Source organism: Micrasema longulum, unplaced genomic scaffold (genome assembly GCF_059751315.1).
Source record: "Micrasema longulum isolate JH-2025_06_02 unplaced genomic scaffold, ASM5975131v1 h1tg000013l, whole genome shotgun sequence".
NCBI classification, from domain to species: Eukaryota; Metazoa; Arthropoda; class Insecta; order Trichoptera; family Brachycentridae; genus Micrasema; species Micrasema longulum.
Window position 1 is genome coordinate 42026 of NW_028277221.1, and position 17114 is coordinate 59139.

The 17114-nt window shown below is 31.6% G+C and overlaps 1 protein-coding gene across 5 annotated transcripts in view; it reads right to left on the minus strand.

Annotated features, from left to right (window-relative positions):
- LOC148285686 (very long chain fatty acid elongase AAEL008004) overlaps positions 1-17114 on the minus strand; it is a 135765-nt gene that overhangs the window by 22247 nt on the left and 96404 nt on the right. For all 5 annotated transcript variants that reach the window (XM_088238003.1, XM_088238234.1, XM_088237915.1 and 2 more), the window contains 2 exons: positions 4505-4695; positions 2148-2228 (listed from right to left, as the gene is read on the minus strand). In XM_088238003.1, coding sequence (XP_088094129.1) covers positions 2148-2228; positions 4505-4695 — 272 coding nt within the window. The remainder of the gene's footprint in view (positions 1-2147; positions 2229-4504; positions 4696-17114) is intronic.

A 17114-nucleotide genomic window follows, 5' to 3' on the forward strand; every position in this document is an offset into this window, starting at 1 on the left:
ATAGTGCAGAGCCAATTCTATTATATAAACATGAACATAATTATAAATATAAACAAAAATAAAACAATTAACATAAATATAAACATGAAATAAAATTTTATATTTGCAGCACTTATGGTGGTCTTAGCATATCGCGCCATCGCTCGAACAACGGTTAATGGATCCACCCTGCATTGGCTTGGGGAATTTTGTTATTAGAGCTTTTCAGGCGTTCCCATAGGCTCCAGGCTCTTTGGCGAAGTAGGGCAGCGAAGGTGTTTATTCGTCCAGCTGTTATCATTACAGAGGCACTGCAGTACCTAGGCAATCCGAATAATTGTCTGTATGAATTGTTACACGTGACCCTTAATTTATTCCATGCTGCTTGCGTATAATTTCTCCATAGTTCCGCTGTATACATGGACGTCAAATACAAAGTAAAGATGATAATTTCAGAAAATTTCATTTTTATAAATTTGATTTTACGAATCTCTTACTCAATATAATGAACCTTCGTGTTTTTAACAATATTCATTCACCATGTTATGTATACTGTGATTCGCTACTAAAAACAAATTTCTGAGATTCAATTTACTCAGAACAGAGCTTTGAGAAACATTATATTCATGATTAGTGAATATAATTTGTATTATGGAAAACTAATATAGCGCATCCGAGATCATAACTAACCAAGCCTCTCAAAGCCGATTTACAAAGGCCATGAGGACGGATTCATTAGGGCCCGCAAGCCTGGTTTAATGGGGCCCGAAGGGTCAAATTTACTAGCACGTAAAAGTGGACGATAGCTGACTGTTACTATTATAAATTACAGATTCTTCGCTATAATTGCTTACTAATTAAACAATTTTTTTAATATTTGTTTAAAAGGGTGTTTTCACACTAGAATAATTCATAGTCCCTAGACTGGTACCTTGATCGTCTTACCTTCATGTAACAAAAGAAACCAAGATACGCTGTGATTGGTGTACCAATGAAGTGCCCTATGCACCATTAGGTGAGGAGAAGGAATAAATAATGAATGAAAAAATCGAACTACTCGCGTTTTTCATTTTTTGCTTATTTAATATATTTGTAAATTTTGTGTGGTTTTGGTTGCATTATTTTGACTGACAGATTCTTCTTTATTGAATTTAAGTTGCTCTGAACAGCAAACAATAAATAGGCCCGAAAAGCCAATAAACTCATAACACGAGTCTGAAGGGTCGAAATCCCTTGCATATAACAGTCGTCGATAGCCGTCTGTTGCTTACTAGTTTTATACTATATGTATTTTGTCTGTTCCCTTATCTTTATGCTTTATTTTTTTAATTTTATAATGCATTAATAATTAATTTTGTCCTAAAACATTAATGTGTAACTCCTAAAGTAAAAAATATGAATCTAACGAGTGAATCTATAAGTGGATACCCAACTTTCTCATTAGCTTTTTTATTTTTAAGAAAACTGACGATTTTCCAATTGGTTTAATAAAAAACATTAAATATTATTTATACTTTTTACGCATAATCAAAATATTTTATTTTGTTCATATGTATTTCGGAAAAAATCAATACCGTTTTAAATATCTGAAATTATAAATAATATTTTTAACGTATAATATGCATATAAATAACCATCTTGTCAGAATATAAACCGGTATTAGATTACCCAACCTATGACAGGTCATAAGCCCTGTAAACGCTCGAATATCCATAATCTTGAAACAAAAATTCTACCCATCTTTGTAGTGATATAAATAATAATCGGTATTAGATTTTTCCCGATTTAATGTTATTTGATTGCAGTTCATTATAATTAGGTAGGCTATGATAATTGAATGACACGTTTGTGTTATTAAATAATACGTGATAAGGATAATATTATAAAATTCATTTCCGCTGAATTTATAAATAGCCACAATAGTTTTATAATCAAGAGCTTTAGAGATTAAACATCACACGTTACTTCCGAGGCTGTCGGCGTGGAAAAGAGGATGTCTGTTGTGTTCTTCTTTTATCACGTTTTGTATAATTTTACATCACAATAACGATATCCTCAGTTATTGTAATACTGGGCACTGTGGCATTAAATGAAATGCGGCGTATGTTTTTTTTCAAATGAAGGCATGGTAATCAGACTTACGCTTAACATAATAAAGCAATATTTACCCTTGTTGCCGTTTCGCTGGTGCTGTAGTCGACTGGTTGACAAGACAGGCTATAGTCACTCCACCAGCCGGACATTAGGTGCTAAAAATAAATACATTTATAAGTGATACAAATTTTAAATATAAAGTTAAATTATTGTAATACATTTAAAAAATAAAAATATTTTTATTTTATTCAAACAAATACATACATATTACAAAAAAATAATTGATTGCGTATCGCAAACTCAATGAGGCCAAAAGCCCTATGTTGCGTTGGGATACAAAATAATAAAAAGTGGAAGCACGTACATAATTAAATAATATAAAAAAATAAGTACTATTACATAAATATACTATATTTGAAAGGGCGTCTAAACAACACGTTTAATAGTATTAAAATCTATGCGATATCTCGCAGCATTCTTCTGTAATTGTCTCTTCCCTTAGACAAAATTCAGACTAGTACACCCTTTCCAAAATGGCTTTCGTTTTGGAGAACTTAAAATGTTCATTCAGGACATTGAACACTTTGAGCAAACATCGTATGTGTTAAATAATTCAAATTACAGGAAAACCTTGTACGAGCATTCTGCTGGGATCTACTCTTGTAGACGCATGACCAGAAATGTGTTAATGACTTTTTTTTTAATTGTCTAATGTCATGTCATATTATCAAAGTTATATAAACCACTATACGGATAATCTGATATCTTTATAATACAACTAATGATGAGTTTAAAGAGTTTGGTAGACAATGCAATTGACATTTGCTTTTCTTAGAGGTAACTTTTAAATAAGTTTAATATAAAGGTAATTAATCAATCTTGAGCGTATGCATTATGTATATTATAATTAAATATAATATCTGAAATGAAATGGGAAAATACGTAAAAATATGGTAACAAAGATTATTAATTATCACTATCATGTTATATCAAACACCTAAAAACCTAAAGAGCGATTTTGGGAATTCTAGAAACGCATCGTAAATTTAATTATATTATTATCACGCATTGTAAAACTTGTATTTTACAAAAAAAATCTTCCTAGTCATTTCGAAACCATGTCAAAAAGCAGTGTATAAAGAGGTTCCGGTTTATTTAAGATAATAAAAAAATCTTCAAAATAAATAGGAAAATGTGTATTAACATAATGTATAAAAAGATGTTAAAGACGTGCTTTGAAATACACCCATTCATTGAAAAATCATCAATCCAAATAATATGCCCACCGATTTTTCAATACAGCTGTTCATTTATGTATTTCATATTATTAAATAATATTACAAATGGCGAAATCTGGCGAGAGTGTAAATAAACGAATGATGAAATCGGACGAGAGTGAAAATCTGAGTCAAGTATAATTGATAAGATAAGAAAGGGTCTCTGAGATGGTTTGGGCATGTAGAACAAATGGACGACGAAAGAATGGTAAAACAAGTATATATGGTGAAAATTAACGGTAACGTGAGACGAGGATGACCAAGAAAGACGTGGCATGGTCAGATAAACCAAAATCTTAATTCTGGTCATGTCAAAAGCAGACAGAACCGAAGGGCATGTATGAATGTGGAATACGCTAGGAATGTATGCCAGGATAGACGTGTGTGGTGGTGCATTCTCTCTGCCTATCCCTACGGGGAAATGGCGTGATTGTATTAGTAGTAGTAGTAGTTTCACTAAAAACTGAACAAATTATATCCATTTTGTTTGTACACCTACATCTCAATTACATTATTTATATAACATCATTTACAACATGTTATATTTTTTCTTTAACTACCTACCTAACTGATATTTTTTTTTTCTCTCGCAATATAATTTTTAAACTTCTCTTTATGTTTAAATAATAAAACATAAATCGTTATGTTCGCAATATAATTCTTAAACATTTCTTGATGTTTAAAAATGTTTTTCTTTTTTGCTTTTTCATTTCAATGTATATATTTCGTTAATATTTTTGGTTACTTATGTTATAGTTATGCATTTTTTAATTTTTTTTATGTATTTGCATATGTTCAAATATGTATTTTTCTCCATATATATATTCAATATGTATGTTAAAAGCAATTTATGCCATTTATGTAGAAATGAATAAATAAATAATATTATGTTAATATTTAAATACAATTTGTTAACGACGCGGATCTTTGTTTCATGCGAGTATACTGTTTTATTGTAAATATTAAAAATCACACGATTAAAAATATAAGTAGATTTTGTGTTCGTTTGTTTTCAAAAAAACAACTTTTAATTATAATTCACAAAGAGAAGTTATTTGAAATTTCCGATTATTATTTTCATCGATCAACTAAATAATGGTATCGTGCAGGCGTTATAATTGATGTAAATTAGTATAAATAATGAAGAAACTGACCTCGTAAAACATGTATGACGAGAGAAGGACTTGTAACGCGTTATAGGCAATGAGGGTGTTCTTCAGCTTGTAGGGTTTCTTGTTAGCCATGGCCTGAGGGATGATGATCATGACAAAGGACAGGTACACCACCACCATGGCGAGGGTGGGGAGGGGGGTGTCGAACAGGAACCATCCTTCCACTCTAGGGTCTGAAAAAAACAAATATAGTTGTAGATTGATGTCTCAACGGAGAGGGAGAAATATTCGGATGCCTATCAGGAGACTTGTTTGCACAGCGCAAATGCAAGACGCAATGTGCATCTCGGTTAAGCGAACTCTACGTCTAAGCATCAAAATTCAAGTTGAAATAAATGTACTTCAATTAATTAATTTGAATCAACGTTTACATTGAGGTAGTATAATACACTGACGTAAAATTAAAAGGCACGTTATTTCCACGTGTTTTCAATGAAAAAATCTATAAATATTGTATTTTTTTTGTACTGATGATTGTTTTTATATGTTGACTGTCTTAGAACGGGATAAATAACCCAGTTAGACAGTCAAGGGAACTTTGTATAAATGCATAACTTCATGCATATCATGTGATAATAAAAAAAATTAAAGAAGCAAATATTTGGTTGCCTTAAACAATTTGAAAAAAAAAAAAAAACAAAAAACCATATTTAGTTTTATTCCACTTTATTTATAATTTTTACCAAATTACCCGATTCCGTCGTGGCTGAGATCATCAGACTGGTGTACGACTAAATAAATTCTTATGGCATAATATACTAGTATTGCCTAATCTTTCACTAGTCTGACGATGCTGGTCACGATAAAACCCGTGATAATTTAAATGCATTTCCACCAAGAGTTGGGAAATATCACATACTGCGAATAAAAATAAATACATGGGAAACGGATTTAAAAAAAAATTGTATTTTTGAAATCAGTATAGATATTGTAGAGAAATATTTTTTAACATAATTTTTTTAATAAAAATGTTAAAAAATACGTTTTTACAAAAATGCGACATGTTTGGCCTTGATAATTATGACGTCAAGATTTGTGACGATGTTCTATTTAAATTTAAACGGTCAAAAACAAAGTTCAAAACTACCGAATCGCGACGTATAAGGGGCGCTGCCAATGCAGTGTACCGTTTTCGAGACAATTAAAAAAAATATACGTAACCTTTTTTTTTCAGATGACAGTGTTTCATAGACCATTAATAATATAAAACTGCAAAAAAGTGATATTTTCCTAGTAACCCCTTCATCCCGGATGTTCATTCAAATATACACGAATTTAATTATTTTTTTACTCACTTTACAAAATTCTAAGCCGTCGAGATTATTTTTTGATTATTGGAACCCCTATGTATGTTTCCATTTTTTTGGATATGTTGGCCACCAGCATTTCACAGAAAAGTTCGTTTTTACCTTTGACAACAGGCTGATTTGTTTGTTTTGGAGCTAATTCCTGTCGTCCTTATAAATGATATTTAAGGCAAGTAAAGTTTGAGTATTTCAGTCAAAAAAAAACATTTTAAAAGATAAACATGTATTGTAAGAAAATATAATATTTTAATATTATTTTGTCGTTCTTTCAGTTTGAGACCCATTGTTTATTAAAAATAACAACCTTAATCCTAAAACTAGTAACCATTGTGTGTATATTTTACATGAGTACGAGTATATACGAGTACACGTATTCTTCTTTTAAGGTGATGTAAATAATCATTTCTTACAAATCAATTCAGATCTGTCGAAACTTTGATGCAGCTACTAGTAACTAGTGATTTCTATGTATCTGTGTATGGCTAAATTTGTTGCAACAGAAAAGGAAAACATTTGAAGGGAATATGGAAGTCTAGGCATTTACAGGGCGTATGACCTGTCATTGGATGGTTTAAGTGGCCACTTTACACACTATGTAACATTCATCATTTTGCCTGTGCTAAAACATCCACATTTCCTCAACTCTTCTATCTGTTGACATTTGTGAAGTAAAAGAGCTAAAACCTTTATCATGCGGGTGAGATTCATCCGGCTGAACCAATTCACCTACCAAGTTTAAAAATCTTAAGTTCGATTTTTGACAAGGTCGATGATTAAAAAATATAAATATATATTTATTCATATCAACCGAGTAAAAGGAAGTACATATAAAATAATACAAAACATAAATTATAATAAACGTAAGAAAAATAATAATTACAAATTTCACTCGTGTAGGTGGCCCCGATATTTATTTATTCAACTTTTTGTACATAATGTTGTTTGTACATTGGCCGGCTTATTGCCAAATGGCAATTTCTTCCAACCAACCAATCAAATAATAGTTTTATTTTTATGATCCAAGTTACAGAACATATTCACTAGAAAATAAAGATTAAAAAGCTAAAGATATATTAAAATAGAACTAAACGTATTTGTTTATAAATTACCTTAAATCAAAACTATTACTCAATGTGAAAAAGGAAAAAAGATTAAATAGAAAAGGAGGAGAGATTAAGGAAGAGAAAGGAGATATTTCTTCAGACGTGATTTAAGCAGATATAATGTAGTAACATCTTAAATGGTGGATGGGAGATGATTCCACAGTCGAGCCGCATCGACACTATACGAGTTAGAAAAGAAAGAGGAATTGTGGATGGGTATTAACACTTTGTATCCCGGAGCCGTGTAAACACGTGATTATATAACCACGTGTTTACACGGCTCTTCTGTTTGGCTGTTCAAAAAAGTGCATTTTATTGACATCTAGTAACTTTTATGAGTACTTTTTTGCTGCTGGTAATTTACGTAAAAACAAGGGACCGAGACACAACGCGTGGTTATTATAATAACGTGTTAAAACGGCTTCGGGATACAAAGCAAAAAAAGGAGCAAGACCCTTTAAGTATATGCAATGTAAGTAAGTGCAATGTGGCTCTCCATCAATACTAATGTTGGCAAAACTATCATACACAAACGACTTATTAAATTGTTTCAAATAAATATGAGAATTTACAATTGATTTAATTGAGTATTTTAATAGTTATGACATGTTTAAGAAACCCCTCACAAAGCATAAAATTTCACGAAAATGGGCCGGGCACAAGATAAATTCTATGTGTATTCGGCCGGTGCTCAAAGTGTTAAGAGAGTGCTTTGAGAATTAGAACGAAGAGGTAAACCACGAACTGATAAGCGTTGAAATAATAATATTTAGTTCCAATCAAAAAGTCATCACACTGATTTTTTTGTTACATGTGGAGCATACTCGATTAATATATTATTTTCCAACCAGGTTTGATCGTTGTAAAAATGGTGTAAATAAGCCTAATACGCGAAGATAAAAAAATTGTGAATATAAACTAAGATTTTAAACCATGGAAATATTTTTTTTGTGCACCAGAAAGTAAATCCTAACAATGCAATGTCTGACTTACAAAATGCGTAACGGTTGCGAATATTATTACTGTGTACCTATGTAGATGAGTTTTGCCTCTTACACCTGACTTTCACTATAGTAAATGAGGTATTCCAAGATCTACGACATTTTTATATACCTCTGCGGTTTCGATTTCTGTAACTATAATATACCAATAAACTGGTTTCTATAGAAGTGTTTTAGTTGGTTGATCGGAAGAAATTACTTACGTGAGTCGATAATAATTGTACGGGTAGGCTCCGAATTAAAATATTGGATCGTTAATCGTCGGAGAAAACGTTTTCAAGTTAGATATGCAGAGGATAGTAAAATATTTCTGCTCCCTTTTGATACGAACACTTTTCTATTCTGGCACCTGAAGAGTAGGATCAAACAATCTGACCACGACTTCCGTTGGTGTTACTTACTTTCAGGTGGAACATCAAGAATTTGAAATTAAAAAAATCGGGAGAGATTAACAGAATTGGAATACTACGAGTGGCGATGCGTAAGCTGGTTATCGATAGTAGGTATTTAAATTATTTTTTGTCACAGCGCAAAATTGGAATAAATAGGAAACGAGTTAGGATGGACTGACCTTTTATAGATTTTTGGTTCCTCTGGAAAGCCGCAGCAAAATTCCACACTGATGGTCTCTTCTTTGTCACATAAATTTAGTTAAGTTTATTATTAATTGTGTTTTTATTTTTACGCGATGCGGTATACTGAAATCGATTTGGCGATTTACGTTTATATTAGTTGAGTTTTAAACGGACACTGACCCAAGGTGACAAAATAATCAACTAAATAGTTTACTTTATGCAGGTGCAAAAGGGACAGGATTCAAGTTTTCAACACATTTTCGACACATTTTCAAATGGCCTAACCAACGAGAGTTGAAACTCTTGAGCCTTGAAACTCTTGAGCGTTGAAACTCTTGAGCATTAAAACTCTTGAACGGCGGTTCCTTAAAGGTGTTTTGCGGAACCCTGGGTTCCGTGGAAGAGTCACAGGGGTTTCAAGAGTAAAAAGAAGGCTATCATGGTTCTGCTTTCGTTTGTATTGACTTACCGATGTTAGACGGCTTTACAGCTTACGCTTAAACTAAAAGCAAGCTAAATAAGAACTATACTAAATGCCGCTCCGAGTGTCCGTATTCAATTGTTGGACATTTAACCTAATTTTAGTGCTATTATAAGTAAAACTGTGAAAAAAAAACAATCTTCATATTAAATACGTGCAATAAAGATTTTTAATTAAAAAATGTTTCTTTTTTTTTTCTTGAAACATGCAAACAATAAGGTGTCACGGGTTTTAAAAATATTTGTAAATTTACCTTTTTACTGTCAAAATGGGGTTCCACCAAAAAAGAAAGACCAATTAGGGTTCCATAGCGAAAAAATTAGGAACTGCAGCTCTATAGAATCGGACGAGATATTTTTAAGACAATAGAAAACTACATGAATAGATATATCACGAATCTCGAAACATGTGGAGTGTCTGAAGAGATATTTAGAACATTACAAGAATTCAAATATCATTAAAGTTTTAAAAATCTGGGTGAAAGTTGGGAGAACGCGGGAGGTGGAGATGAAGAAATACGATAAAAGTTGGAAGATTAAGGGAGTAAGAGCATCTTAAAAGTAAGAACATACCAGGCGAAACATCAAAAACTTTTAGGAATCCCGGCAGTCAGAAAAACATAGGAGGTAAAATGTCGCAAGAGTTCAAACTTCTCTAAAGAGAAAATAAAAAATACCTAAAATCCATTTCAATGATATACATTTTTGACTTCTGACAAGTCCTAGGTACTGTTGAGTTAAATATCGAACGATTTAGCTCCTTGAAATTTGAAGGTCCTTTATTAATGACACGATGACATGAAATTGCGAAAGAACAACGCAAATTGTTGCACATTCAATGTAAACTCTGAAAAGTTTATTTGTGTCATCATTTTTGACTATAGTACTTGGAGTTTGGATCTGAAGAATGACGTAAAAGTCAATTGACTTTTATTGAATTGCAATAAAATAATAATTAGGTAACCGGTGCGACTGGGAGATAAAAGTGTGTGTAAAAACATTTATAGTCCTTGACGCACTGAACCAAATTATGCGAAGAGTAACCAGATAATAAAAGCTTTAAAAAAATTTTGGTGGCCAAGAGCATGAAATCGTTCTAACTTTTTGTATGAATACGATGTTTATTTAGGTCATGAGCCAAAGATAATAATTTTATAATAAATAATTGTTAAACGGACATAATAAATCACTCTTATCATGCGAATTCACATTTTATGATCTATTTGGTAATCAATAATCAGCTAAATTTATTTCAACAGAGAGGAAAAACATTTTATAAAAAGGGAATACCAGCCAATGACAGGTCATAAGCCTTGTAAATGTCTAGACTTCCATACTCCCTTGAATGAGGAAATCCAGCCTTTCTCCTAGGGAGGAAATCCAGCCAGTCTGCAAGCATTTGGACATACTCAAACGTTGTTGAATTAACTACCTGGTAAAATAAGAAGTGTGAAAATTGAAAAATTGTTTTCAGGCGTTGCCTAGTAGGTGATTTGGTTCAGCCGGATGAATCTCACCCACGTGATAAGGGTTTCAGCTCTTTTACTTCACAAAAGTCAACAGATGGAAGAGTTGAGGAAATGTGGGTGTTCAAACATGGGCAGAATGGTGAATGGTACACAGTGTGTAAGCTATCAGCCAATGACTGGTCATAACTTCCATATTCCCTTCTCAAAAATGTTTTTCCTCCCTGTTGAAACAAATTTAAATATGAATAACTCCCTAGGGAGGAAATCCAGCCAGTCTGCAAGCATTTGGACATACTCAAACATTGTTGAATAATCAGCTAAATTCTTATGAAAATAAAACTTTGTTTTTATTTTATTGTGGATAACTTATATAGCGCCATTTTCGTAATAAAATACCTCAAGGGCGCTTTACATGGTGATTCTATTGTTAAGTTAATTTGATTGAAGCTTTTAAATTTGTAATTTAATTAAAATAATTTATTTTGTTGTCACGTGCTACGGATTTATTCAAATGATTTAGAGAACAAGTGGGTTTTAAGTTTTTTCCGAAACATCACTTCACTTTCACAGCCTCGCACCTCTGCTGGGAGAGCATTCCATGCCATAGGGCCTGCGACCGCAAATGCGCGCTCACCAAATTTAGTGCGCTGTTTGCGTAGAGGTATAATAACTTTTCCTCTCGCCGTAGACGTAGCTGATCTAAGCGTGAGACGCCTGTCAGCTAGTTCATCTGGAATGCATAGTTCCCTTAGATATTCCGGAGCCGAGTTGTGCAGTGACTTAGTGTTATTAGTGTTACACAATTTTTTTTTTACAAGAACACTACAACACGAAACCGATGGAACAAAAGGTTTCATCCCTTGGTGCACATCTACCAGAAATTACCCGGAAAGATGCGGCTCATTTGTTTTCGGTTACCAGGCAGACCCCTTGGACATAGGTAGTCGCTTTCATCTTGCGAACAATAATTTAATATATGAAGACAGTGCTTTATTTATTTAGTTCTTTATTGTTTACTTTTTATTTTGAACACTTGACTAACTTGAAAAACCAAAATTCAATTTTAAAATTATGTAAAGGGGGGCTAGGCTTCATACTGTCCATGAGCTCTGTAGCTACAAGACATGATGTAATCTAGCTCCTATCTGTTATCTGATATTAAATTAAATTATAATTAGAAACGAGGAACTTGAATCTCAACCGTTAATGCGCTATGTAGCTGCATGACGTGTTGGGATATTTCGGGTATTTTTTCTGTTTTTTAGTTTTCAAAAGTTTTAATCAATATTTCAGTAGATACTCATAGAAAAAGAAAAAAAAAACACTATAATTTAAAATGGTATTTCATTATTGTAAAACACCACTAAAATATTTAGTTTGGGGATTGAAGTCTTAAAATTGAGTCGTATTTCAGCTCTGCTGAACATTTTTGAAAATTACAGGTCGTCCCTTCTGCCATCTGACTACCGATTTATTGTACGGCGCCCTTGAGATGATTTTCACAAAAATGGCGCTATATAAATTATCCACAATTATAATAATAATACAGTTTCGAGAGAGCACTTCTCCCATCGACGAGTAATATAAAACTAATAGTACGTACATAATATTGTTCACGGTGTCATTATAGAACATTAAAACAAACAAATGAATCAGTGATGAATCAAGAAGCAGGGTGGTTATTTCACTAATCTAAGGTGTTAGCATATATATGGATAGTTGTCTAAAGTACAGATACGGAAACATGATCAATGAGGGAAAGAATGTTAAGTGGAATTTAATTATTTAAATCAAGCACATAAGTATATGTTATAATAATGTACCTAATATTTAATATGTAGGAAGCCATCCACTCGGCTATATAAGAGGGTGTTAATAGACGCGGGTCCATGTCTACGGGGGTGGCAAATTAAGTGAGGGAGAAATTGTGAAACACTTATAACCAAGTTTTATTTTCATAATAATTTATAATGAAGTGTAACGCAGTGAGTGCCGATTCAATTAATAATAAAATAATCAGCTAGTTTAATAAAAACATACAAGACAGAGATTCATAGGTACCAGAAAAATAGAAAACATTTTTAAAAACTCACGTAGATTCATAAAAGTAATTAATTGAGATGCATTTGTTGGTTTATGATAGTATACTATTAAATATCCCATTAATGGCATTTATAAACAAATAAAGCAATTATCGTTTGTCTGCTCCGTGGTATAATCGTTCGAGCACATTATTGAGGTTTTGTGATCCGTTTAGAGTAAGATCACAAAATATTTATTTAAACAGTGTTTTTCGTATGTTTTCTAGACATAATACTAAAAAAAAAAATAAAAAAAATACTGACGATCTTACCTCCATTTACATAAAACATACGGAAATTGATATCTTCCAGTAGTACGGTGCCTTATGCACCATTAAGTGTGGAGGACGGATATACCGTATATGTTAATGTACAAAGTAGCTAAACGAACGAAAGCGCGATTATCTAAAGAAATTCATTTAAAGCGCTATCGAATAATTTATTACATAATAAAACATTTCATTAATATGTCGATTTTATATAATATTGTAACAGCACATCAAATGTAAAAAAAATCGATTGACATTATTGATTGTCATACTTTTGCAGCAAATTCAAAAGTAAGAACTTTACCAATGTCATTTTTTCGTTATACATACACATTGAGTGTCAAAATTATTGAATATAAAAATCATACATAATACAATCGTGGTATAAAATTAATTTCGTTAACGAAAGATAAGTAACAATAAATAACATACGTTATTATTTATTCACATTCGGTAATATTTTTTAACGCAGCACAGCCAACTATTAAAGGATTTGCAAATCTTCATTAAAATTATCATATTCCGCATTAAAAGGTAGCTGTCCCATACGAAGCAAATGAAATTTATGGAACGTAAATTTCAAATTTTTTTTTTTGTAAAAAAATAACAAAAAGTTTTATAAGTTTTTTATTTTAGCGAATGACCGTAAAAAAAAAAAAAAACTTAATAAAATATACTATAGCTGTAGCTGTATATGCAATAATAAAGCGATAATAAAACTGACCCCCTGATATGTTCAATGTCCTGGATGAACATATTAAGTTCTCCAAAACGAAAGCCATTTTCAGAAAGTGTGTACAAGTTTGGATTTTGTCTAAGGGAAGAGACCTTTGCAGGAGACTTCTGCGAGATATTGCATAGATTTATATACTATGAAGCATGTTGTCCAGATGTTTATTGAAATATATGTTTATGTAACAATTAAAAAAATATATTTTTGCTATTATTTATTAATGTACATGCTTCTACTTTTCGTTATGTTGTATCCCAACTCAACACAGGGCTCTTGGCCTTTGTATGAATAAATAAATGTCATGTTTTCGTTTCGTAAGTTCATTCGTAATATACATCCTATACAACCATCCCACCATAAAGCTTTAAACATCGTATTTTGATCTCGTTTTCGGTATGTACGAACGAACACCCTGTGACTCTTGTGATTATTGTTTAGAAATTTGACTAAAACATGATAAATAATGCATAAGTATATGGAGCGTTGGTATGTGTCTAATATACATACATATGTTTAAATATATATGGCAAAAGTAGTTCTCTAATTGAGTTCAACAGAATTTGGGGAGGTGCTTTAAATAGAACCGGAATTCGTAAAACCTTTTGATTTATACGCTACTGGTGTGATTTAAAAAAATCTAAACGGTAAAATGTTCAGTGTGGTAACCAGTTATTAATTAAATTAAACAGATAATTAAACCATAGAAAGTAAATGCATTTCAGTTTTAATCTAAGTAATAAACGATGCAGGAAATATGAAGCGACGGATAATCAATTAGATTTTTTAGCATAAGTTAATATAGTGCGATCAATGTAAATATTAAATGCAGACATTGGAAAATATACTATATAAATTACTTTAAACAATAAATAATTAATTTTAATTCAATCTTGTTCTTTTTATTGTGACGCTCCACGGTGGAGATTGGTATCGTCCTGGCAATTTTTATTTTTTCTGCACCCGCTCTAAATAAGGATTTGGAGCTACAGTGGAACCACCAGCATAAGTTTTTAAGGCTGAACATACGTCGTCTTCTTACGCTGCGTTTTCTTTCAACTTTTCCTTGTTATATAGAAACTGATTATTAAGCACTTCTCTTCATGCATACAATGTCCAAACTACTTAAGCCTTCTTTTCTCAATTGTATTTAATATATATTATATATTTTACTTCTAATATGTTTACGTGACAAACTCTGTCTACCCATTATATTTTAAGCACATTTTGAATGCTTCAATTTTCTGTTAGGTAGCTTGAGAAACCAGCTAAAAAGCTAGACTCTAAACTCTAAAAGCTAGACTCTAAGGCGCGCCGTAGAGAAGTGCTAAAAAGATATAGCATCGCACAATTCGCATTCGCAGATTTAGGTTTATTCTGTGCTAAATAATTTACATTTATTGTCTCGGTATTAAAATAATCGCCGCATCTCAACATGACATAAAATAGAGTAATATCGTTATGTACTACTCGTATCTGTCAATTGCTATACGATAATGAATGACTATCGATAGATTTAGGTATGAATTTAGTTAACCATAATTATAATAGTAATAATACGGATATTGTTTATTCCACTATTATTTATAATTTTTACCAGTGACCGGGTTTCGTCGGGACTGAAGTAGTTAGACTGGAGGGAGACTAAATGAATTTCTACGTTATATTATACATGTGAAGCGGGGGTTGTCAAACTCAATCTATTAACACTAACTGTTTAAAAAACATTATTATAACATCTCCTCAGAATCCCGAACTCTCTAAATTTTACTGGTTTAAAAAAAAAAAAACCCCTTTTTTTTGGTTACTTTTTCTTTCTCCTTCCAAACTCATTATCCGATTCCACATTCCTCATCGTTTAATATGCATAGTATAATGGAGTTTAAAAAAAAAAAAATTGTGCAAGCTGTATCTCCCAATTAAAAAAACAGCTCATATTTTTGATAATTTAGATTTTATTATGTATGTATTTTTTTGTATGTTTTTTTAGTACACATTTTTGACTTACTTTTTTTTTGACCAGTCTGTTATTTGACTGGCTGGAAGATATTGCTTTCAGCAATAAGTCCGCCAAAGTACTTATTCTTTGTTCTTAAAAATTTTAATAAATAAATAAAAACTTTTAGAATCAATGACAACGTTAAACTCGTCTTGAAAAGAGCAATGCCATTAGATAAGAGTAAACTTGCATTGAATGCAATAATTTTGCTAAATGACACAGCCTTAGAACTTATACAAACATTAATCGCAATATCTAAATTGCGATTAATGTGTGAATGCGTATACACATTACACGGTAAATTTATTACTATAGTCGTCAAGTATGTATTAAAATGCTTACAATTCATACGATGAATTATGTTTATAATTTGAGATTATAATATTAACAACGTTTAAGTTGAAAGACGAGTATTGTGATATTTATTTATTTTTATTTAAAGATATTACAATAATTTATGTCGTAATGCATAGGGGTCATTTGAATTATTACATTTCCTGCTAGGAATAATTATCACTGCGCATGATTAATAATATTTAAATGTTCTGTGTAAGTAAACATGGTTTTTTTCACAGGAATAACTCGCTTAGCCTCTACTTTTTTGGCTTGGAGTTGGCTGGAGTCATGTCAGCATGTGAGATATAGGGGACATGGAAGGAGGTTGTAAAAATACACCACAAAATCCAAACCAATTGAAAAAAAATCTTTCTATGATTCACAAATTACAACAGAGATGGAGAAAATTTTAGAAAAGGGAATACTAGGATTCTTTTCTCGCAACTGGCGGGAATCGAACCCGTGACGCCAGTTCGACAGCTGACCGTCTGACCAACTGCGCCACGGCGCCTGTGATAAGTAATTACCAGAATTAATTAATGATGTATTCGTCACATTATTTTTAATATTTAAGCCATCTAATGACAGCAATTTTACTCGTCATTATCATTCCCTTTCCACACCTTATGGTGCATAGGGCATTGCATTAGTACACTAATAGCAGCGTATCTTGATTATTTTTGATACATGTGGGTGGAAAAAGAAAATAAGAAAAAGAAACTGAAAACTTTTTAAACTAAATTGCAAGGTTAGTTATATTAATATTAATATTATCCACGACAATTTAAACAGTATACAATACAATGCGAATGATAACATTTATTTATATATATTTATGTATGTGTATGTAAGAGTGTGTATGTATATGTGTGTGTATGCATATTTATGTTAGTATGTGTATATGTATGTGTATATATGCATATATGTATGTATAAATGCATGTATATGTGTGTATGTATGTGTATGTATGTGTGGATGAATGTTTATAAGGGTGCACACGTGTGTTTATGTATATGGATATATATATATATATATATATATATATATAAATAAACATATATGTTAGTCTGCCTTAGCTCGGGTCTTCTCCTCCTAGACATTATTCAGTATATATTAAAAATATACAAAAATAAATTTTAAAAATTAAAAAAAGATATAAAAAAAAGAAGGTCACTTCAGGTGCCAGTCCAGGGACCACGATATATTCTTGTTAAAACACCTTTTAAAATAAATATTTCATGT